We start from the raw sequence: 25,187 nt of genomic DNA, 5'->3' as shown, positions 1-25,187 counted from the left end.
GTGCTCTGTTAGGGGAAAAATCACTCCCTTTCCCAGGTTAAAGAGGAACACTTAGCTTCTTTGTTGAGGGTGATTTCCTTGATTTATATTTGCTATTGGTTGGGGGCAGGTGGAGTCTTCAGAAAGTATGAGAAGATAGCACGAGGAGGAACATAGGACTCACATGACTGGACCAGCCCCACAGTCCATCCAGTCCAGTACCCTGTCTTCAGCAGTGGCCAGTACTAGAAGCATCAGAGAAAAGTACAAGAAACTCTGCACTCAGCAGTTACAACCTAACCAACTCCCACGGACAGCTTCCTCCTAACCCCACAGTTGCTAGAGTTTGGCTTATGCTCTGAAGCCTGAGGATTTATATCCCTCCCAAACCCCTTCTGTTTTGACATCCTTACGGTCATAATCATAGTTCTTGCAATCTATAGAGAGCGTCTGATTATTCTCCCAGTCTTGTGAAGCTCTTGGCCTCAGAAATACCTTGTAGCAATGAATTTCCCATGGAACAACCAAGCGGCTGCTCCACTGAGTTCCGTAGTGAGTTTGTGGCTTTCTAATGTGGGTAAAGAGGCACTTTTTGGGTGTGTCCACACTGCAGGGCTTACCTAGAAATAAGCTATGCAAATTGAGCTGTATCAATTGGGTAGCTTATTTCAAAATAGCTTATTTCAAAATAGGGAGCATTTACACAGCACTTATTTCAAAATAGAGCACTCTTCCTCCAACTTCCCTTACTCCTTGTACAATGAGGATTACAGGAGTTGGAGAAAGAAGTCCTCCAGCTTGACAGTATTTTGACACTATTTCGAAATAACTGCCTGCTGTGTAGATGCGAACTAAGCTATTTCGGAATAGTGTTGCCGTGTAGATGTACCCTTTTATGTGGCCAGTATTGAGTAAGGTCAGGCATTTCCACAGAAGTCCAGACTCATTCTCTCCCTCAACCCAAGGTTAATGGCCAACACCCAAACTGGAAACAATGAGGTGCCTGTTGCTGGCAAGGAGGGGACAAGTGTGTGTCAAGCCGCAATAGGTACCTTGTAAGCACTGGAATGAGACTTCTGATTTCCTGAGTTCAGGAACCTTCTTTTGGTCCTGAACTCTTTACCTGCAGGGCATCGATCAGCCTTGTGCACACACGCAGAATGGAGAATGTGCTACTCTGCTAACCTCCCTGCCCTAGGGGAGGGTGGAATACCCCACACAGAGCCTCCTGGTTAACCCCCCTTTTACAAACTGAGGCATCCCATCTCCCCAGGAGCAGGAGTCCCAAGGTGTCTCCTTATGTGTACCCGCTACCCCCAGCCTGACAATATTAGCCCTCACATACATGGGCCCAGGAGGCTTTCGAAGGGAATACCTGGCAGAGGCTTTTTTGCTCAGCTCCTCAGAAATGTCCCTTATTTTTGGTGACCCTCCCTCCCTGCATTGATTCAATCTTTCACCCTCCATGGGTGGCCATAGCATGATGCGGGATGAAGCTAAGGTAGAATTAGTACCGGCTGGTGAGCTTTCAAAGAGGCCACAAGCTAAATAAATAGGCTGCAGCTTATTTCAATGGCTGCTATATTTAGCACTAGAACATTTATTTATAGGCTTGGCAGCCCTTCTGAGTCAATAAAAGCCCCAGAGCTGGAAAAGGGCCATTCGTGTATTTCTCATGCGGTAGCTGTTGCGGCCAAATGGAACGTGAAAGGCAAGAAGGGGTGTGGCTCCCTCCCTTGGAACTAAGGCAAAGGTGACAGGACAATCCCAGATGTGTCGGAAGGCACACACAGCACATCCTGCTACCCTCATTCCCTGCTCACAAGGGCACGTGTGCACACAATCATAGAACACTAGAACCTGAAAGGACATTGCGAGGTCGTCGAGTCCAGTCCCCTGCCCTCACTGCGGGACCAAGCACCATGTAGCTCATCCCTGACAGGTGTCCGTCTAACCTGCTCTTAAATGTCTCCATCGAGGGATGTTCCACAACCTCCCTAGGCAATTTGTTCCAGTGATTTCATCACCCAGACAGTTAGGGTATGTCTACACTGCAAAGTTAATTCGAAATAACAGCCATTATTTCGAATGAACTTCAATAGCGTCTATACATGCAAACCGCTATTTCAAATTTAATTCGAAATAGCAGAGCGCTTAATTTGAATTTGGTAAACCTCATTCTACAAGGAGTAACACCAAAATCAAAATAGCTAATTCGAAATAAGTGCTGTGTAGACACTTAATTCGAATTAGGGGGCCTCCAGCCCTTCCCAGTTTCCCCTGGTGACCACGCTGGGCCAAACCAGGAAAACTCTTCTCCTCTCCACAGACCTGGAGCCGTTAAAGGGGTAGACTCTGGCCACACACCACGTGACAGAGCCAGGCCTGCCAGCAGCCACAGCCTCTCACCCAGTGGCCACACAATGCCAGCCAGTGGCAGCCAGCCATCCCGCACCTAGTCCCCCAGCACCCCAGGGCCAGCCAGGGGCCGTAGACGGCGCACTCCTTCGTGGACTAGTACGCAGATCATGGACCTCCTTGAGGTTTGGGGGGAGGCCCCCAATGTCCATGATCTCTCAGAAGAAGGAGGAACGTGGCTGTCTACGGCCGCATAGCGGCCACCATGGCCAGAAAGGGCCACAGGCGCACACAGGAGCAGGTGCGCCTCAAAGTTAAGGAGCTGAGGCAGGCGTATGCCAGGGCCACCAGGGGTGACACCGCAGCAGGGGCTGACACCTGCCCCTACTTCCCCACTCTCGACTGCATCCTGGTGGGCGGGACAGCCCGCACCACCCCGGGGGGCAGTGAGCTGGGACTGGAGGGCCCTGACCTGGGCACGGCAGAGGGGCCATCGCGGAGGGTGCCATGCTGGCAGGACCCCCAAGCTGTCCCAGCACCGGAGTCAGCAGAGTCATCCAGGGAGGCCACACCAGGTAAGTGCCATCACCATCCCCTACCTGGGGGGTGGAGTGGGGAGAGAGACCAGGGACCGCGCGTGTGGACTTTGCCTACCATACATCATGCAGCAACCTGTGCACGTGCGAGGACGTGCCATGTCACCCTTGGGCAGGTGGCTCCAGCTGTGTGACACCCAGGGGCCGTGGCCTGATAGGCACACGCGTGTGTGAAGTGACCTGACACGCTCCTGACCCCGGGGAGGGACACAGCAGGACCCCCTCCCTTCACACACCCCCTCTACACAGAGGCAGGAGACATCTCCCCCCACCTCAGCCGCACTATACATAGAACGGGGGCATGGGTGCGGTCTTGGGGCACCTCCCACTCCCGGGGATAGCTGGACATTCTGACCATGGCCTCTATGCAAGCACAGCGGCTCTGACGGTGCAGGGCACGGTCATCCTCACCTCGCAGAGGGGGCCTGGGCTTCACCCACTGTGTCCCCAGGGAGAACTGACCACTTCTCTTCTTTCTCTACAGCCGCACCAGCTGCAAGTGAAGGGCGCACCACCCCGCCTGGGACATACTTCCACTCCCAAGGGCTCCACAGGACCACCACAACACTGCAGGGGTACCATGAGCAGCACCTGGGGGCCCTGTGAGCCCAGACCCGCATCATAGAGCAGCAGGCGCAGGAAGTACGGGAGTTCTGGCGGGAGCTGCTTGCCCACGTCGTGCCATGTGTGCCCATCTGCAGACCCTGGTGCAGAGTGTGCAGCCTCGTGCCGCTCCTGCACCTGCTGCCCCCCCAGCTACTGTTCCTCCTCCCACTCCTTCTCCCCCTCCTGCTCTCCCTCCTCAACCTCCACACCCTCCTCCTCAATCTCCACACCCTCCTCCCCATCCCCCCGGGGATGCCAAGGCCCCCGCACCCGCCGTTCTGAGAGACAACCCGGTGAGACCCACCCCTGAGCGTGAGCTTCCCCTCCCCCTTATTCACCCGTCCCCTCTCCCACCCTCTCTCCTGCCCTCTCCTGACTCCTTTCCCCAGTCTCCCCAGAGGTTAATCCCCCCTCCCGCTAGTTGTGTTAAATAAAGAGAGTTTCTGTTTTTGATAATACATATATTTTATTTGACATTAGGTGGGCAATCATTTTTCTTGGGGGGGGGGACATGTCCGCTTCAAGAATTTGGTAAATCGTCAAGAGCCACATTTTTCTGTGATATTAATAGAGGTGGTGCGGGGTCTGGGAGATGGAAGTTGGGTTTAGGAGGAAACTCTGAGTAGGGAACTAGGATACAGGAGGGGGGAGAGGGTTTGGGTGCAAGAAAGGATTCTGACCTGGGGGAGGGGTGTAAGAGATAGGGTTGCCAGATGTCCGGTATTGGCCCGTCCAGTCCACTTTTTGCAGCGTCTGTCTGGTTAAAAAAAACCCAGAAAATACTGGATACGTAAAATGTCCGGTATTTTCTGTTTTTCTCGGCTGGAAGGCTGCTTGGGACATTCCCACCCTGCTGCATCTGGTGGAGCCTGCCTGAGGGTCCCGCTGGACAGCAGGGACATTGGCAGCCCAGAGTATCATGGTGGGCCAGATCCAAATGGTTGTGGGGCAAATCTGGCCCGGGGGCTCTATTTTGCCCACCCCTGTGCTAGCCACTGCTGGGTTAATATTCAGACAGCACTCCTCGCATGAATAAGGTCTTGCAGCACTCTTCTTTGTGCTCCCCAAGTCACACCTGCGCTGGATGAAGAGCATCGCTGGAGTCGGCGTACCTTAGTGCCACTCACCACAGCATCCCTGCCGCAGGACTCTCCCGCCGGCCCCCCTCACTCCTCAGGACCCAGTGGAGAACTGGAGTCAACGGGAGCACGAGCAGCTGTTGATTTCGCGCACCCTTCCTAAGGCTGTAAAAATGTAAACGTGGACCCGCTAAAAGTCCTCACGGTGACACGCGCTGCAGGCTCTGCGGTACAAGGCTTGAGACACTTTATATCGCACAGCCCGCAGCAAAGCCTCTGGCCCCCGCCCCCAGCCTCACCCCAGAGCGGCTTCGCTGTGGGCCGTGCAACTGGTCCCAGAAGCAGGGCCAACAGCCCATCGGCCATGCTCCCAGGGAGCCAGCATGTCACCTGTGGCGGGGGGCCGAGCTACACTGCCTTGCACAGAGGCTGCTTCAGCTGGCCCTGTGGGGCTGGAGCAGCCCTTGGCCCAGGAACTGTTAACTGGAATTGGGAAGTCTCCCCTGTTGAGGGATGAGGCTTACCTGCTAACTACAGGCTGGACCTCCCTGGTCTGGCACCCTCGGGACCTGAGTGGTCCTGAAGAAGGGATTTTGCTAGACCAAGGAAGGTCCTTTCTGCACCCCTCTCACCAGACCTCCCTCCCCAAACCCGGCTCCACTCCTTGCCTGGCCTCTTGGCAGGCTCCCCATGTGTGACCAGTCCCTCTGCCTGCCATGGCAACCCACGGTCCTGCTGCTGGAGCTCTCAGCTTTGCCGCAGCCAACGGGTGCCCTGCTGCTGGTGCTCAGGGCCCTGCCAGCTCGCAGGCCCTGGCCTGAACTCCCACTCCCCCCCACCCCTGCTGGGGTTGTCCACCCAGCCAGCCCCACTGGGGCAGCACCGGTCCCACTGCCAGGGCTCTTAAACCTGCCAGCCTTGTTGCATCAGCTCCATGGTCCTGCCGCCGCAGAGAGCTGCCCCACGAGAGCCTGCTGGCATCCCAGCCATGGGCTCAGCTGGACTCTCGTGGCAGGGCTCCCAGCCACTGGCCTCTCCCCACCCCCAGAGGGCTCCTGCCTCTGGCCTTTCACCAGGTCTCTCTGGTCCAGCAACATCCATGATCCTGCCAGACGACAGAATGTTACCAGATCAGGGAGTCCCGACGGAGAGTTTCAACTTGTATTTACATCCCTCTTCCTTGCTAGACCCACTAAATTGACCCTTGGGCAATCCATCTCCTCAGCGTTGATCCCCCGGAAGGGAGACAAAGCCCAAGCCAGGGAGATTTCGCTGGGCCTTGCAGTTGCCACTCGGCAATGGGTGGTGGCTGCAGATGTTGCTCAGTGTGTGAACACCCGTGAGCGCTTTAGGATGGAGGAGTCTGCTCGATATCTTGCTGGCTCATCCTCATTTCCCCTAGCTAAGGCTGCTGAGAATGGAGGGATTTTGTTTCAACTAAACAGTTTAATAAAGCTCTTGCGAAGGGGTCACTGCTCTACACACCACACGCGTTTGAAAGGAAGTGTCGACAGGTATCCAGCGAGGGAACTTATCCCGGTCGACTCAATATTGTGTCAGTCCTTGCTGGAGCTACGTGGGCGTCGAAGGAACAAGGGCAGTCCTTAGCAATTTGTTCCACCTCAGCCACGGCCAGTAAGAGCACCACCCCTCTGCATCCTCATGGGTCTGCTCTGAAGCAGACCGGCCAGCTTTTCACAGCTGGTGGGTAGGCGCTGATGGGGTACGTACGTGCACAGAGCATACATTTTAAGGCCAGAAGGGATCTTCGTGATTTTTAGTCTGATCTCCTCACAGTGCAGGCCACAGACCCTCCCTCAGGAATTGTAGCGAAGCCTCATGTGTGACTGAGTCCGAGCCCCGCTCTTAGAAAGATATCCACTCTTCATTTAAAGATGTCAAGTGATGGAGGATAAACCTCTGTTCCAATGGCTAATCCCTCCTCACTATTAAAAATGTACTCTGATCACCAGCTTGAAGCCATCTAGCTTGAGCTTCCAGCCAGCGGATCCTAGGCAGACAGGTCTTCCAGCAGGGCTTCCCTGTGCTGATGGATCCCACCCAAACCCACTTCCATGTGCAACACCCATGATTTGAGTCTGCTGTCCAAGAGCGACTGTTCAGAGTTGGCTCCCGAAGCACCTCCCTTCCTCCCCCACACCATGGTCTCACACTCAAAGAAGAAAGCCAACACCGGCTGTTAAAACATCGATGGGGGCATTTATTACAATACGTTGTTCCAAAGTACAAAAGAAAGGAAAAAGAAAGAGGGTAAAAAAGCACAGCTGTTTACAGCCTCCAGTAATAAATAAAGACAGGGCAAGGGCAGAGCTAGTCTCTTGGTCCTGCCGGGCACCATCTGATTTCAGCACTGATGTAGCAGGCAGAAAGAGATGTGTTTGGTTTTAGTGACTAACTGAGAAGGGACTGGAACACAGTGGGCCGGTTGCAAGATACTGTCTCCTCACCTAGCACTTAGAGTGCATTTCAGGTGCCCGGTCCACTCTGGACCCAGTTTCTCTGCTGAGGGGCGCTGTGTGTTTGCTAAAGAAAGGCTTGGTCCTGTACGGTATTGCACAACTCCTGAGCAACATTGAGGGGAGGGGGGTTAGAGTGCGTGGCCCCTCCCGTGATCAGGCCCCAAATCCACAACATTGCCAGCAGACCTGCCCTGTCACATTTAACCCCCTATCCATCTCTGCCCGTAAATGCACTTGACAGAGGATGAACAGAGCCCAAACTGGATTTCTAGAAGAGCTGGAATGGATTCAACTCATGGATCCTGAGAAAGGGATAACTCCTGAACTGGATTTCTCTGCTCCTCTAGAATGGACTTTGAGTGACAAAATAAATTCAACACAGCACAAGGAAAAGACGACTCCTAATTAGAATAGACCACATTCATGACTGTTCTTGGAAGGGCTGGATTAATCTTCTTGATTTAAAATGACTCCTAACTGAGCTGGCTAGGTAAAGAGGTAATATTTGATACTGTGGCACAGAGTGGAGTCTCTTCTGGCTGCACCGATAGTTTCTTCCAGCTCTCCTTACTACCCAGTTGACTGAGCACTTGCAGACTTCAGGCAGAGTCCTGGCTGTGGGTACAAGAAGCAAGTGCCAAGTTCTGACCACCAAGGCTACTCAGAAATCTGAACACTGCTTAATGCTGGAAAACCAGAGTCAGTTCTGCCATCAATGCATGCACTGATGGGGCTGTTCCCCATCTCCTCTTGCATCCCTGTCATTGTCAGAGACCAGCCTGATCAGATCTCTACCCAAGCCCCTTCTGGGCAGCTTGAAGCTCCATTGCCCTAAAACTGAATATCTGCATTCCCCTGAAAGACTACGTCTACACTGGCACCCTTTTCCGGAAATGCTTAAAACGGAACAGTTTTCCGTTATAAGTATTTCTGGAAAAAGCGCATCTACATTGGCAGGATGCTTTTCCGGAAAAGCACTTTTTCCGGAAAAGCATCCATGGCCAATGTAGACGCGCTTTTCCGGGAAAAAGTCCCGATCGTCATTTTCGCGATCGGGGCTTTTTTGCGGAAAAGACTACTGTGCTGTCTACACTGGCCCTTTTCCAGAACAGTTTTTCCAGAAAAGGACTTTTGCCCGAATGGGAGCAGCATAGTTTTTCTGGAAAAACACTGACAATTTTACAGTAGATCGTCATTGCGTTTCCGGAAAAGCAAGCGGCCAGTGTAGACTGCTGGCAAGTTATTCCGGAAAAGCGACTGCTTTTCCGGAATAAGTGGCCCAGTGTAGACACAGCCAAAATGTTGCTCCTGATATAGAGCTCATCAGGTAGCTGGGAAACTAACTGAACCAAAGAAATCCAAGGCTCGCTTCCCAAAGTATGGTACCACTACAGGACCTCAGTGGCCTTGGGCAGTGGGAAGAATGCTGCCAGATTCACTGGTGATGCCAGGCCACGAAACCATTTCTGGTAAAGAACTCCCTGGACTCAGCTACCAGAGTGGGGGGACCCCATGACAGGTGCACATTGACTGCTTCCTGGAAACCTAGTCAAGTGTCCTTTAGTTTTAAGCTTGGGCCTTGAATATTCCATTCCTGCTCCCTACAAAGTTGAGTCAGTTTCTCAACCCGTGTGTGACTGCGGGGGAGAGAAAGGCATTGCCCTGGGCTATATTGGGTTCAGAACCTCTGGAGGTTTCACCCTCTCAAATGGGCCTACTGATATGTGTGCCTCCCCCAGCACAGCTAAAAAGCTAGGCCTGGCACGGTACAGCGCAGCCAGCTCCTGGCTGGTGGGGCAAGCGCAGGGTTGAGGCAGGTGGGGAATGAGGGGTGGTCTGCACTTATTCACCACAGAGAACCAAAGAACAACATACAAAGATTAAGAAAAAAAATACATCATCATAATAATAGTAATAATCATAATCATAATAATAAATACTTAAAATCTATGATTCATAGATCGCAATTACAACACTGATAGCTTATTATGGTTAGTTTAAGAGCAGGGGCAGAGGGAAGGCAGAAGGGGTTTCTTTTGGGTGTAGGCTTCCTAGAGTAGAGACATTACAGGGGTGCATGGCCAGAAAATGAAACAAACACAGAGAGACACAGAGGCTGGGAACACAGCACACGCTAGGAAAACACTCAGTGTTGCCAACTCCTTTCTTCCCAGGATCCCTCTCTGGCCACGCCTCTGAAGCTGTAAAAGGAGGGAGAATTCTGCAGGCTATCAAGGAGTTAGCCAGCTAAGCTTGACTGAGGCTATGTCTACACTACAGAGTTTTTTCGGAAAAACGGCCATTTTTCTGAAAAAACGTCACTTACGTCCACACTGCAATCAAGTTCTTTCGAAAAAAAATTGAAAGAATCGAGGGTTTTTTCCGGCATTGGTAAATCTCTTTCTACGAGGAAGAAGGCTTTTCCTGAATGAGCTCATTCGGAAAAAGGTGTGTGTGGATGGGGAAAAGTGAGTTCTTTCGAAAGAAGAGGAAAGAGGAAGAAACACAGTTGCCTGGTGGCCACTCCATCCATAGTAATCACAGCTTAAATGCAAGATAGCATCCACACTGAATGGACGCTATCTTTTGAAAAAGCAGATCACTTTTTCAATGCACTTTGGCAGTGTGGACACCCTCTTTTGGAAGTTTTTCGGAAGATCTCTTCCAGAAATCTTCTTCCGAAAGAAGCCTGCAGTCTAGACATAGCCTGAGACTGACTCAACTTTGTACTCCTTTAGAAGCTGGGAGGCGGATAAGGGTCATTCTATCGGAGCGTCATTTGGGTACCTTTACAGTCTGCCCTTAAGAAGGATGAACATCTATCAGTTTGCACCTGCACTCCAAGCAATGCAGTTAATGCAGAAAACGATTGGCTATCCAAAGCAGCAGGGCACAAATCAGATGCTTTACACATTCATCCAATTGTGCAACGAAGGGACTCATTTACTCTGCTGACGTACAATTCTGTTTCAACTTAAGTCAATGGGACAAATCCTGATCACTCTTTCACTGATGTAAATCAGTAATAACTCCACTAAATACGTTACAGCACTGTGAACCAGCCCTAAGTGGGATCAAAATCAGGCCCAGAATCAGAGCTTCTGGTGGATAAGAGTTCATTAAAGAAATGTGGTAAGGGACAGGGACAGATAAAATCCTCCAAGGTAACTAACCTGTTCCTTCTTACAAAGAGACTGAAAAGATCTAGGAAGCCATGTAGGGCTTGATCCAAAGCCCAATAAAGACAATGGGAAGACTCCTACTGAGTCCAAAGGCTTTGGATCAGCCCTACCACTCATGGCTAATGCCCTTATAGGGCATTTTCTAGTGTTTTGACCAAGCTAGCCTTAAAATCCTCAAGTGAGGGGGCTACCAACCCTCTCACAAGGATCATCACAAAGGGCAGGGCAAATGCGAGGGTCTTCATACCACTGATGAGCTGGGTAATGAACAACCCATAGCTCTCAAAACCTGAGTGTGGCAGGCTTTTCTTTGGCTTGGTTGCAGAATGGACTGCACAGTCGGTGTCACGTCAGTGTGCGCACATGCAGAGCGGCTGAAGGGCATTGCTGACAGTCTAGGATTCATTGTGAGAGACTAGACAATAACCTTCCCCCTCCCCCCAAAAAAGAGACTCCCATTTTTGCAGGTACTGCAACAGCTGTTTCTCTAAAACACCACAAGGTGGCAGCTGCTACTATTTCTGAGCGGGCAGCAGCTCATTGTAATCCTTCTTCACTGACCTGCCTTGTTGTTCGTATTTATAGGGGTTGAGCTTACTTTGCAGTGCCAGGCTGAGGATGGCCTCAATCTGGCCAGCTGCATGCTCTGCAGTGACCTTCTGCAGGCCTCAAGGGATGAGCCCCAATTAGGCTGTGTCAATACTAGGTTTTTATCCTCTCAGTTTCCTACTATTGCAGCTCTAAGGGTGGTATTAGATAGGGATGTAAAATCCTGTTTGTTTAGTCAACTGGTTAAACGAGAGGTTTCACCGGTTAACAGGGATCCCGCAGGCAGGTAGCTGTTCCAGCCCAGCTGGAACAGTCCCCAAACTCAAAGGCTGCTGGCTCCCCACCCCGTGGCGCTGTTAGTTCCCGGCTCTGCTGGTCCTGCAGGACTGCTGGCCCCATGAGGCTAACAGCTTCGCAGGCCCTGGCCCATGGCACCATGGGCCTGTTGGCACTGGAGCTGCTCTCTGCCAACTGTGAGCCACAGGCAGGGGGCTGTTCCAGTTACCGGTAAGTATCACCCAGTGAGTGCGATGCTTACCAGGTAACCTGTTACCTGTTTGCATCCCTAGTATTAGAGGTGGCAATGTAGAGCAGGATCCTGAGTACCACTGTGTCATCCAAGCCCATTAGCATCTTGAGGCCCGAGCAGTAAAAATGCCAGTGCCTTGTCCACACTAGCTACCATTGAGAGGGCTGGACCAAACGTAAGAGTGCAGGGAAGAGCCACTGCAACGGGCCAAGGGAAATCTTAATTTTTCTCTACCACTGAGGGTTAAAAGAAGGGGAGACAGCAACTCGAGGCTGAGCTGGTGCTGGCAGCTATGGAATGCCACCTGTGGAGGAAGGAAAATGCCCCTCTCCCCGGATCTCTGCTAGCCTCTGTCTTGTGTCTTGGGGATGCTGTTGCAACCGTTGTGGCTCACTCTTCTCCCAGGCCTCACTCAATAATACACGAAAAGGAGTGGGGGAGTTGCCAGGAGGCACCCTCATTAGCTCCTTTCTCTGCACTGCAGTGCAGCTGGATCACATATCATGGAGGGGAAGCCATCATAAACTTCACAGCTGATGAGGTCTCCCTACTAAGTAGGGTTCTGGTGCACCTGGATCCTACATAAATAGATGCCTGTGTGACTTGGAAGAACAAGAGAGAGTCATTCACTGTAGCTCAACAGCTGGGTGACTCTTTGCCTTGTAATAAGCCACGTAGCCTTTTGGGATGCTGATACTGTTGAAATGGTCTAAGAAGCTGTGTTCTCTATGGGACACTTCTGCACAGCCTGGGTTTTGGGTCAGGTGAATGGCAACAAAGATACAAACGGGGATTCTCCATTTGTAGGGCATGATCTGGGACTAGGCTTATGGAACATAGGAAAGAGTTGACCGTGGAAACACTATCCTACTGGCATATTTCACAGGGTAACTGTTCCTTTCTCCGGCTCATCAGCCAATTGACCAGGCTTGGCTGAGAAGCTTCAAATGACAACAAAATATCTGTTGAAATTTAAAAAGGGGAAAAAAATGTGTTCTCTTTTTTGGCACCAGCTCTAGGGCTGGCTGGAATTTTTCATATGTCACTGGAAATGCAGCAAAGGCTGTGAGAAAAGACTGCCAGCCAAGAAGGGCTAAAGCAAGAGAGAGCTCATATTGCAGCCAGTGGTTAGGGGGCCTCAATGGTTAAAAGCTAAGAGGCAAAAGCTCAAGCCCTTTGAAGGTTCTCTTTGTTGTAACCTTCCCAGTCCCATCTAGCTGGGATGCTATGTAATATACAAGTTCCCTTAGAAGCATCTCCTCCCCACACACTCTATTGTCTGGATGGGGATGCAAAAAAGAGGAAGGGTTCCTTCTGCTCCCTAAACCCTAGTTGTTGGCAACACTGATGCTCATTGGAAATATGGATGCTGTGTTTTTAAAAGGGGGTTGAAATGAGTCTCTACCCCCCCTTTCACAGCAGCTGTAGGGAAGAGAGGGATAGGATAGGCAGAGGGCTTCAACCATCATCAACACTTGTATTTTATTAACACTCTAACAAGGAAAATCAAATGCATTTAATCATCCAACTTTCCCCTGCCCCACCATGAACTCCAGCACATTTTGGGGTACCAGAAGGGATTATTTGAGGTTTCCATGCTTCTCACTTAACGCCTTTTAAAAAAAAAAATCCAAGATGACTAATGCCAGTCATTAACCTCCTTGGAGATTCCCCTTTCCCATCTGCGTAGGACACGCGCACATCGGCAGAGCTAGACAATGGTCATAAGGAGAGTGACAATCTGATGCCACCCAGAACATTATTATTGCAGTGTCTTACGGCTTCGGTTTGTGGCTAAGTTTTAAACCTGAGATCATTATTTTTGTCTTGTGTAGTTTGATTTTGAAAGAAGCGCACACAGCAAGGAAAAAAACACACACCAACGAAAAACGAAGGGAAGGAGGAAAGAAAAGAGCTGGGAGGGTCTAATATTCACACGCAACACCACACACACACGAACAAAAACCCCTGAGGTATTGGCTTGGAAACCAGCACGATACTAAAAGGAGGAAAGCAAAGTCAGCTACAGAGAGCAAAAATGTGCTTTGCAGCAGAGACAGATCTGTGCCCATAACACCAAGCAGCGGCTCAGCAGCAAGGTGTAAGAATGCCACTGCCTGGGCGAGACACGGGTTTTTGGGGTGAGGGCTTTGCTCTCCTTGAAAGCAGGGACTTTCATAAAGGGGAGAAGCAGCCAAAAGTGTCTGAGAAACAGCACAGAAGCCACTCATGCTCCTTTTGTCGTTTTTTCTCCTGACCGCGCTTGCTATAGAAGCGTTCTGCACTGCACGTTATAGAAGCGTTCTGCACTGTTTGCTCATTGGCCTGCTTGAGACCTCTCTCTTGCACCCTGGGCTTCAGTAACAGCAGGATCCGGCCCTTCCTCAACAACCTTCCTTTTTTCTGTGTTAGCTTAGAGGTCCCACCTGGGCCCTTGGCCACCTCTCAAAAAAATCATTCAATGGAAGAATCCCACGCAGGCGACCTTCCTTAGGAAATCCTCACTCTGTGCCCACCCAAACTCCCAGAGGGAGGGGGGTTTTTGGCAGACATTCCTTTGGAGGCTAACACCTGCCTTCTTGCTGCATCAGAGCAAGCCATCATTTGCTTCAGATGCAAAAGTCAATTAACAGGAGCTCTCAGAAGCAAAATCCCAGGACAAGTAAAACAGTGAAACCAATCTTCATAGCAACACACCTGAGTGTGGAAGGGTGCCGCTTTTGGGGGAGGAGGGAGGGAGATGGAGATAGGAGACTAGGGTGGAGTAAGGAGGAAGGGGTGTGTCCTCACATTAACATCCCAAAAATTGGGCTTTGGTTCATAGTTTTTCAATGTATTTCCTCTCATGCTTTTCCTTCCTTAAGTGCATTGTCCTATTTCCCCTGGACACTATCGCTCCCACCTCCTCCCCTGAGGCACCCTGAGCTAGTGAGCAAGGCAGTTTCTGATGGGAATTCACTTGCCACAGAACCTCTTAAGCATTATCTAGGGAGTAATTTTTTCTCAGAAAGGACCCAGTAACCCCCATCTTGGTCAGTACAACCCAGTATGAGTTGCTGCCCCTTCAATGAAAAGCCTCCTATCTTCCCTCATTCTCCACATCCCAGGCATCCCCTGATCCTTGCCTCTTTTTTTTTTTTTTCATAGTCTCCCTCTCCTCCCTGGTTTTCCCACACCTGGGCGAGGAGGAAATTCTATGGCTTTCTTGGAGACAAAAGAGAATCAAACAGGAATCAAAAGGTAAAGCAGCAGCTTTCAGGAGAGTTCCCTGCTCAGTTTGTGTTGAAAGAAGATTTTTTTTTGTTTTGTTTTGATTTGATTTAAAAAAGTGCATGAAAGATGTTCCTGCCTGGTTTTTGCTTTGTGCACAGGAAACAGGGAGTCTGTGTCGCCGACGTACACGACAGAAGGAGTCACAGGCCGCGGATATTGCTTAGAAACTCGTGTTTCAGATTTAAATACCATAGACAGTAAAAATAGAGCTGAAAGTACCGCCCCACAATGTCTGCAAATCATTGCCAGAATGAACAGCTTCAATAAATTAAAAACAAAACCATTGAAATATTATTTACGTCTCAATAAAAATCGCAGTAAAACCATTTACCTTTTTCTTTGTGTGGTTTTTTTATATTATATATAATATATATTTATATATGTATAGGGCTGCTGTAGTGCAGCATTATTAAGATACTTAGCCAGAAAAACACAGGCAGAGCATGTTTAGTGCACAGAGATGAGGAAAAGGATTAAGGGGAGGAGCTATGCAAATGTACCGCCCACTGACCCTTGGGAGGGAGCCACCTAGATTCTGTCCTTCACCCAATAGAGAGAGCTGGGGTGAACCATTACCCAATGGTCAGGATAACGTTCTCACCTAAACAAACATGCCTCTACTTTTTAACTGCAAGTCTGCAGATAAATTATTAACTCCCCCCCACCCCCAATGTCCCTTCGGAATTTTAAGCTTGGAATGAGAGATGGGGTGCTCAGAGGTGATGAGCTTCTCCCACTTCAGTCAATGACCAACTCTCCCATCCTCCCCATGAGTCGCTTGCTGCCCAGCGGCACAGAATCCAGGGGTGAAAGGGTTAATAGGCTCCTCCCTCCCAAGAGGGAATGCAGCCAGGTTGGGAGCTGGTTGGGGGGGAAGGAAACAGAGATCAAGGGGAAGGGGCATTAAACATGCGCCGTCATGTTTCCTGACTTTGGATTCATTCTTCTTTGCTTTGTTTCGGTGTGTGCACCCCTGGGAACACACACACAGGTATAAATACTGTCCCCTCCCACCCCGCGCCTCTTCCCATTTAAATATCCACCCCTCACTTGCCAATGCCCCAAGATGAATGTCAGGACACCTCAATGATTTCCATGCTGCCCGAAAAGCTAGACTGTTTCCCTATTTTGCCCAGGTCTTCCCTGGACCTGCCCTCTGACATGGTTTCCTCGAACTCCATCTGGCAGCTCCTCCTCTTGAACTGCTTCTCCGCAGTGGCATCCTCATGCCAGCTGTGCCGCCCGTCCCTCTGCTCTGCCCTCTGCTTGTCCCGCAATCTGATCTCACAGCTGCCCTGGAGGGTGCTGCAGCTGAATGAGGAGTACGAGGCAGTGCTGGTAAACAGAGCCCCGCCCCCTCCGCCACTGCCCACAGCAGAGTCTGTGCTGAAGTACCAGGGGTTCTCCGACGACGGGGTGCTGGGCGATTCCAAATGCACACTCCAGGTGCCTACCCCTCCTCCACCAGCGGAGTTTGGCGGTGCAGCTGGCTGTGTGGGCTGCTGTCCCGTGCCAGGGAGGCTCAGCCTCAGTGTCTGCTTGAGATTGTCCTCCACGCTGGTGCTTTTGTGCACGGAACACACCCCGCTGAAATTGAGGCTCATCCCATGGGCAGGGGATCCCGCCTGGTGTCTGTGTTTCCGCCTCTGCCGCACCTTGGCCTCCAGCAGGAAGTCTGGCCCACTGGGCCAGTCGGGGCTGTCCGGCCCAGGCGAGACCTGGCACAAGCCATTAGGTCCAGAAGGACTGTCCAGCTTGCAAAGCTTGGGGGCTTCCCCAATGTCCATGGGGCCTGGGATGTCCTGCCTCAGGCCCGGGGAATAGGCTGATTTGATGTCCAGGGAAAAGGAACGCTTTAGCCGGTTGGTGTCTTGGATGCGCTCCGAGGACAGGTGCAGGCCGTTGAGTCCTTGCTGTAGTGCTGTGGGCGAGACAATTTTGGGAATGCCTGCTGGCCTCTCAGGTTCACTGTGGGAAGGTGTTGAGCTTGTGCTTTTCGATACGTCCTCTTCTGAGGTAGACAGCGTCAGGTGCCTGTTGCTCTCTGGCACCTCGGCCGGGTCTGGCTGGGCGTCCCCCTCACTCCTGTCACCTTGGGCTTTCAAGGCCTTGAGGAGCTTCAGGCTCCTCTCGTACTCCAGGAGCTGGCCCAGGAAGTTGAAGTTGGGTGATATGGATGGGCGCCGGTCTTTGACAAACCTGCAAGGATAGGAAGACAGCTGGGATTGTCACTTGGACTTTGGCCTGCCAGCCAGGCTACCTCAGCTCTGCAGGCTTCCTCTGCGGGAGAAACTAGAGCACTCTACCAGAAGCTTGGAAAGCAAAAAGATGATGGGAGTGCCTGAGGTCAATTTGCAGAGAAAGCCAGGTCTGCTTCAGCTCACCTCACTCTACTTTCCCCTGGGCAGCCCCCATAGCATGGCATCAGTCGTGATATTCCAACACGGCTCCTGAAGGGCTGCTAGGCCAGGCTGTGCCAGACTGCAACCTGGTGAAGTGTTTTGCTTGTAGAAGCTGAGCCTTTGCTTTGCACGGGGACTGATCTGTGGTCGGGCACAAAGCACATACCCCACCTGGTAGCCTAGCAGTGTGCACGCCGCTAGCACTCAGGAGATTCATGCAAGACAATGCCTCAAAACCCTTTCTGATAGCTTCACTCCACCAGCCTACTTCCCTTTCCTAGGGGCACATTCACGGACATCCTCATTCCCCTCACCTGGCAGGCACCTACCTGTATGCGTCATCTGAAGACATGCCCATGGTTTTCATGATGTAGGCGATGGCAATGGTGGCGGAGCGGGAGATCCCTGCCAAGCAGTGCACAATCACTTGGCAGCTGGATACCTTGGCCTTGTCTGCAGCATGGTACAGAAAAAAAACAATTTTCAGAGGGGAGCCCCTAGCAGTTTGGACAGAGACACTTCAGCCTCTGTCCCTGTGGAGCATCTTTGTGAGGCAGTATGTTGAGTGGCCGGGCAGAGGCCTGGGAGTCAGGACTCCTGGGGTTCTCCTCCAGACTTTGCCAGTGACTCATTATATGACCTTGGGCTAGTCCCTTTGCCTCTCTGTGCCCATTTCCCCGTGTGCCACCTGGATTTAGAGATACTGGTCTTTGTTCTCTCTGAGACTCTCAGATAAAAGGCCATCTTACAGGTGTGCAAAGCATTCAGTTTTACAGAACTAGCTGGCTGTGGCAAAGCCTAAAGGTCCCACTTCCAAATGACTCGGGTGCAGGTCGAGGTGCCAGGTTTCCTAGGGGAGTACAGGCCTCTCCTTGTGGCTGACTGTGCCCTGTCACTGGAGGCAAAGGGACAAGGGCTCTCTGGGCTAAGAGATGACGTGGGGGAAGAAAACCCTGGGTTTGGATGGCTGGGATGGGCAGGGAGTGAAGAGTCCAGCTCTCAGGATCTGAAGCCACAACAACATCATCAAAACTGGAGCTGTCAGAAGTAACCGAAGGCCCCGATAGCTGGGGAAATGCTCACCGATGAACTCAATGGACTTGTCCAGCCAGGGCAGCAGCTTCTCGCAATAGTTGTCATTGACAGGAATGCGCATGAAGTGGCTGTCACAGATGAAGTCTGGCTTGGGGCAGGAGTTGCTGGCATTGAGAACGTAGCTGATCCCATTCTGAGTCATCAGGTCCTGGAGACAGAGAAGATACAAGCAACACGGGCTCGGTCAGTACAACGTCGGACCTTCCCATCTACCCTCTCACTGGCCTCGCGCATGCCAGAGTCCTCTCCTTGCAGCTCCCCACCATTGTTCTGGTGTGGCTCACTGCAGCAACATGAGGCGTGCTACTGACGAGAAGCCACCGAGTAAACCACAGTGTCACATGGACCTGCTCTGAGCAGGGCTAAGCTGCCTGGAGCCTCTCTCCCTTTGTTGCTCCTGCACTGTGCTAGAACATGAAGGTCTCACATTTGGGGTCCTGATCAGGTGTTGGGGGTGCTGCTGACCACTTTACTTTTCCCATACTGGTGAAGAGAAGTGAGCCCTGGCTAGATGGCAGGGAGTGCGCTAGGGGGTCCCAACAGGAGAAAGACTGAGGACCCCAGAGCTAGAACCATTGTAGGAAGTTTTAAGGAGAAAAAACAAAATAGACTAAGGGCTCCATCTACAGTAGATAAAAGCTTAGACGGGCCTGGTTCAGCAGAAGAGGAGTAACAGTAGTTCAGACTAGGAAGCCTAGTCCGAACTACCTAGTCCGTGCTGCCTGTAGCCGCGCGGTACGGAGTCTGCACTAGCGGACATTTAAAAATGGCGGCGCCCGGCGAGATGCAAATGAAGCCCGGGAAATTCAAATCCTGGGCTTCATTTGCAACTCCGGTTGCCTACATTACCACCCTAGTTCGAACTAGGGTGGTAGTGTAGACATACCTTAAGAGATTTGTAAACTGTTCTCTGCTGGTATCATTTCCAGTACAGGAGACTTGCAATTCAGATCGTGAACTGCTTTGCCTGGGACACACTGAGGTCATGTGATTTCCTGTCTGGATGAATGTTATCATGGCTTTGGAGTGAACCCTTTGGATTAAGGAATTTTGAAGTAGCTCTCCAGGAATGTTCTGCCACAGTTATTACTAGTCACCATTTCTTCCCACCCTTTCTGCCAGTAATCGGTCTTACTTGCATGGTTAGAGCAAGTGAATAAAAAGGGGCGCTCATGCAGTCAGAGGGGTAGTTCAGAAGGCCAAGTGAGCATTCATGGATTACTGCTTTCCATGATCTGCTCACTGGGCACATACAGGTGACCTCTCACCTGTCCCAGAGACAAGGCTAGATTCACCAGTGGGCACTTCCAAAGCAGCAAAAAACAGCCAGAGCGTAGTGCTGAACATGACCCATTGTTCCCCCTGAGGACTGAAATCCAAGCCAGATTCTATCCAAAACAAGGGAGATCATCCATACCCAAGAGCCAATAGCTGTAGTCCTGCGAACGCCTGTTCTGTGCTATTTTAGGGCAAGGAGGAGCAACACAGATTTGAATGGAAGAGAGGAGTTGAAGAAGATATCCAGCTGCCATAAAACAGGCAGTGATTAGGGAAATGAAGAGAGAAAAGAAACCTCTCTACTCTAGGCTTAGCCCAGTAGCAGGGCAGCAGTGAGATGCAGAGCTAGGGTTTATGTTGTAGGGTGATCATTCGTCCCCTTTTGGCCAGGACAGTCCATTTTTTAAGCCCTGTCCTGGCTATCCCAAAAGGAGGGATTTGTCCCATTTGGTCTTGCTGACTTGATCAGCTGGCAAGAGCAAACAGGATGTCCACTTTTGTCCAAAAAGCAGAGTGCAGTGTAGAGCCGACAAGCAGAGAGGGTGGTAGGCAGGGCTGGAGGGGGATGGGAAGAGAATTCCAGCAACCAGGCAACAGTCTGGCATGGAGGGGGCAGGGTTCCAGCGACCGGCAACAGCCCGGGTAGGGCCATTGGGCAAGTGGCTGGGAGAACCCCCATTCAATGTTCCCTCTAATCTTTTCCCTCCATGTGTGGGATGATTTTTATGTGCACTGAGGCATGTGCGAATGTGCACCACCAGCATAAACAAAGGCTAATTGTGGGTGCTCTGCTAGTCAGCCGGGTGGCATGTGAATCTCTCCTTAGCAGCTGCACGAATGCACAGCTTACAGGGAACACTGGCCCCATTTTCGCTTTGGGAAATATCTTCACTTTACGTTTGCGCGCTCACAAGGGACTCTGCTATCCCATCTCAGAGGGATGTTCCCTGCCAGCCCTGCTCTCTAATGCCAGAGGGAGCGATGCTTGTCCTTAGTAATCTTCACCCCAGCGCAGAGAGGGAAGCAAAAACCTCTCGGAAGGAAGGGGTGAGCAAAAGGCCGTGTTGAGAGGGGCTGAGGGGAAGACCAGTCAGTCTGACGCCTGATGTAGGGCTCTCAGGGGACACGGCCGAGGTTTCCTCCTTGAATTCCATTTAATCCACCCCGTGGCTCCTGTCCTAACTAAGCTTACATAAGTCTCTCCCTCAGCAGGCTCTCTAGAAGCCTAACCTCAGCTCCTAGGAGCCAGCCCAGCTCCAGAGCTCACATTCTTGGCATTTTTCTCTTTAATTTCCTTCTACTCCCTTTATATAAATGTATCTCCTCTCTTTCTGGTCCACCCCCATAATCCTATCAGATGCTTCTCCCCTGGCCCTTTCCTGAGGCAAGAACGTCTGACTGGCTCCCTCCTGTCCACCATAGGCGCCCGGCGGAATTTTAACTACAATTTCTGTTTCTTCTCTCATTTATTTTTTTTCTCTCATAAAACAAAATTCCTTCCCCGAGGTGACATCACTGCCCAAGAATTCTGGCACCTTTAAAAGGACAGTGCCCCTCTTTTCCCTCCACCCCTTCTGTTCCCAAAGCAAATCTTTGTCTAGTTCCTGGCCTCTTTAAAGAGTGCTTTGCCTTGGTCTGTGGCTGCTGGCCCCCTCCCTACTCACCCCCATGATTAAACATCCCAGCTTAACCCCTGGCTCCCAGGCTGGGCAGGCAGCAGCTGAAGTCAGCAGCCCAGCTGGCAGGAGGGATTAGTAGGGAAGAAGTTGGTGCTCTCAAAGTCAATCTCGCAGGTCCTCCCTTGGGGCTAGGCACCCTAGGAGTTCTTCTCCTTCTTCTCCCTTTCTCAGCTCCATTATGCCCCCCCTCGCTCTTCCCACTGCTCCTCTCTGCTTTTCCAGCTCATTGCCCCTTCCTGGCTTGGACACCACTCACCAAGCCCAAAAAGTTTGGTCTTTTCTATGGGCATTTTCTTGGCCATGTTCCCTCACAGGACCACAAAGAAAAAACTGTTTCTTGCCATTTCAACCAGAAAGGACATTGTCTCAACGACTTAATTACCTGCATCCTGCTTCAAAAGCCTTTTCAGACTGCACTTGAAAGAGAATCCTCTGAACTGTTATTCATGCTTAAATTCGACACTTTACACTTGGGTATGAATAAGGAATCTAATTACCTTACCCACTACAAAGATAGCTTCCCCAATTATCACCTCTGATGTCATTAGCTCACAGACATTTACCTTCCCCCCCCCCCCCATTCCCCTTCTGTTCTGAAATTTGATTTGTCCTTTTCATGTGTGTTCATTTTTGTAATTGTATCCTTTGGTATATATGGTTGTGACAATTTTCTTCCACTATTTGATCTGAGGAAGTGGGTTTGGCCCACGAAAACTCATCACCTAATAAACCATCTTGTTAGTCTTTAAAGTGCTACATAGTCCTGTATTTTGTTTCAGCTACACCAGACTAACACGGCTACATTTCTATCACTCTTCTGCCACCTGTGAGCATGACACTCAGGGGAACCAGGCAACTCCCTTCAGGTTGTGGATGGAAGGCTGGTCCTTCCTCACATCCCATCAGCACTGAACCAAAACGCAGTAGGACATCATTGCCCCTTCTAGCCCAGAACTCTGCAAGGCTACCCCGTGGATTTTCTTCCCAGCACCCCCTTACATCCCAGGCCTCTGTACTACAGGCCATGATCTTAGTCCTTATTCAGGCCACACTGGGCAGGACAATCCATTGGAAGTTATACAAGCACTGTCCTTAAATGGGAAATAATACAACTCGCTTCCCCCATGTGCCGCGCCAATGGGCTAGGCCAACTCCAGTTGATAAAGGGCAATGGCAACATGGGGTAGGCATGTTTCCCCCCCACCAAAGCTGTACCTTGTTTAGGACATCTTTCTGGGAGCCCAGGTAGAGATGAGGAAGGATGCGGGTGGGGCCCACATTGGCCACTGGTAAGCATGGCTGGGAGATGCTCATTGGCAAGATGGCCGCTGGTTTCCCTTCGCAGAGTCCTGGGAAGCAAGACGAGAAGGTGGCAAAGCCGCCTGCAGAGAGAAGGAGGAAATTTAGACTAAATTTTCCACGAAAGAGAAGGTCTCTCACTGTGGGTCTGTAAAGTGCCTAGAGCAAGGGGGCCCTGATCCTGGTTAGGGCTTCTTGGTGCAAGGGAAGATCAAAAGATACCAACAGTCAATTATAATCAAGCCAGCCCCACGTGAGACCTGTATGATGTGTGGTGCCCCACTATTTCCAACTTGAGTTAATATGGTCCCCTCGTGTAGTCACAGTGGGGTATGCTGCTCTTCACAGATCTACCTAATGCATTGATCACACCCTGTTTTTGTTTGCAAGCTGGACAGGTCTGTGATAGTCTGCTGGTGTTTAACTGAGTGTAGACAACCAAGCAGTATAGCGATGGGCATCAGTGTAATGTGCAGATTAAAAAAATATATACTGAAAATGCAAGGAGATTTGGGAGAAGCAGAACTAAATAACGCATAGAATTTGTCCAGGACCCCCAGGCTAATCCTCTTGCTCGTATAAATAATTCCACAGGATTTTTAGTGGCTACAAATGGTCAGCAGCAGGATTTTTAGATCAGATCGAAACAACAGCAAGGACAGCAGCACAGTGGTTTGCTGGCACTGGACTGGACAATGGCTCAAGAGAAGGCGGCCAGCACACAGCCACTGCTCTCTGCAGTCCTTCAGTATTCTGTGGAGGTCTTCAGTGCAATCACTCTGCCCCCGCTGCACTTGCGGTTTCTGACGGGATCACAGCACACAAAGCTGCAGGTCTTTGTACTTGAGGCAGGATCAGCATCAGAGTCACGCAGAGTTTTAAGCAGCATTACCCACCCCGCCCCACCCCGCCCCATATACGCGGTCGCCACTCCTGTCTCTTCCCCAAACGAACGCCTGCCTGGTTATGCAGCCGTGGGTACAGCGCTCAAATGAGTCCGCATGCAGAGGAGGGAGATGGGCGGCTGGGCTGCAGAAAGTATTTGGACAGAGAGGGTGGAATCTGATTTCTTTTGAACAGATTCCTGAGCCGTTTTTCAGGGTCAGGTGCTGCTGAACGTGATCACTGGTAGTGCCCGACGGACAGCCCCAGCCTGGCTGCAGCCCTGTTCATGTCGGTTTTGCTCAGGCGGCCTCACACACCAGACTCAGAGGAACAGCAATGGGGTGGCAGAAGCAGATAGACGATGACAAGTGAAGCCAGAGTTCTGAGACTTCAGAGCAGCTCTTCAGTCTGAGAATTACCACCACACTCATGCTGCAGGGATGGAGAAACAGGGCGGAGAATCTGGTTGCGCTTTCCAGCCAGGGTTCTCCAAGACTAATATGAACCTATACAAAGTCTCACATCTCTGCATCATTAGGTAACAGCAACCGTGCATTCTGCAGAGGCAGGACTAGGTACTTGGGTTGCCTGCCTCCACACATCTGCTAGCCATGGCATAACCAAAGGCAAGCTTGACCAAGAGAAGCACACAACACAGTTCCTCCTTGCACCGCTTGTTATATAGGCAAGAGACCCACATCCTCAAGGGAGTTTCCGAACACGCACTGACTCCTTTCTCCACACATGGAGTTAGGCCTAGCAAATATGATTCTAGGTTGTATCAACAGGTGTGTTGTAAGCAAAACTCGTGAAGTCATTCTGCCGCTCTACTCTGCGCTAGTTAGGCCTCAGCTGGAGTATTGTGTCCAGTTCTGGGCGCCACATTTCAAGAAAGATGTGGAGAAATTGGAAAGGGTACAGAGAAGAGCGACAAGAATGATTAAAGGTTTAGAGAACATGACCTATGAAGCCAGGCTTCATGAACTGGGCTTGTTTAGTTTGGAAAAAAGAAGATTAAGGGGGGACATGATAGCGGTTTTCAAATATCTAAAAGGGTGTCACAAGGAGGAAGGAGAAAATTTGTTCCTCTTGGTTTCTGAGGACAGGACAAGGAGTAATGGGCTTAAAGTGCAGCAGGGGAGGTTTAGATTGGACATTAGGAAAAAATTCCTAACTGTCAGGGTGGTCAAATATTGGAATAAATTGCCAAGGGAGGTGGTGGAATCTCCCTCTCTGGAGATATTTAAGAATAGGTTAGATAGACATCTGTCAGGGATGGTGTAGACGGAGCTTGGTCCTGCCTTGAGGGCGGGGGGCTGGACTCGATGACCTCTCGAGGTCCCTTCCAGTCCTATTATTCTATGATTCTATGATTATTCTATGAAACCTTAGCAAACTACACCTGGTCTAGGTTACCAAGCCCAGTGCTGTTGTCAATACGAAGGCCCCCAAGGGATGTAAGTCCCTGCTCTGAGCTTTCAACAGTTGGGATCGCAGATAGATGAACACAGACTGGGAGTTCCACAGAGGCCGAACAACGTTCCTGACTCCCACGGACATTCATACAGATCTGGCTGTCTATATCCATGAGGTACCAGCCATTGTTTCCACAGGGACTTGTTCTGTGTCTATAAAGACGGATTCAGTTAAAATAACGATCCCTGCCCTTGAACCCAGCCCATCTCCGTAACTGAACCAAAACTACTGAGGTTCAGTTAACAACCTTCCACCCAATCCCTTCCTTTCCCTCTCTAGGGGGATGGAAGAGGCTGCAATATGGCCACCAGGCTTCCCAGGACATACTCAACAGGGTCCTGCCAACTTCCCAGCAAACCCCTCTGAGAGTCCCCATCCTTACCTAACTGGATCCCAATGTGCAGCTCTGAGGAGCTCTGGGGTAAAGAGTGGAGGAGTCGAC

At 50.9% G+C, this 25,187-nt stretch overlaps 1 protein-coding gene across 2 annotated transcripts in view; it reads right to left on the bottom strand.

The window, feature by feature from the left end:
* Positions 1-6,813: 6,813 nt before the first annotated feature.
* Positions 6,814-25,187, bottom strand: part of DUSP8 (dual specificity phosphatase 8) — a 95,465-nt gene continuing 77,091 nt past the window's right edge. For both annotated transcript variants that reach the window (XM_075928195.2, XM_006134933.5), the window contains 4 exons: positions 22,301-22,467; positions 18,117-18,276; positions 17,363-17,486; positions 6,814-16,830 (listed from right to left, as the gene is read on the bottom strand). In XM_075928195.2, coding sequence (XP_075784310.2) covers positions 15,705-16,830; positions 17,363-17,486; positions 18,117-18,276; positions 22,301-22,467 — 1,577 coding nt within the window. In that variant the 3' untranslated portion in view covers positions 6,814-15,704. The remainder of the gene's footprint in view (positions 16,831-17,362; positions 17,487-18,116; positions 18,277-22,300; positions 22,468-25,187) is intronic.

This window comes from Pelodiscus sinensis, chromosome 5, assembly GCF_052426305.1.
Source record: "Pelodiscus sinensis isolate ZL-2025 chromosome 5, ASM5242630v1, whole genome shotgun sequence".
NCBI classification, from domain to species: Eukaryota; Metazoa; Chordata; order Testudines; family Trionychidae; genus Pelodiscus; species Pelodiscus sinensis.
The sequence above is the reverse complement of the archived record's forward strand: the minus strand, read 5'-3'. Positions and strand labels throughout refer to the sequence as shown.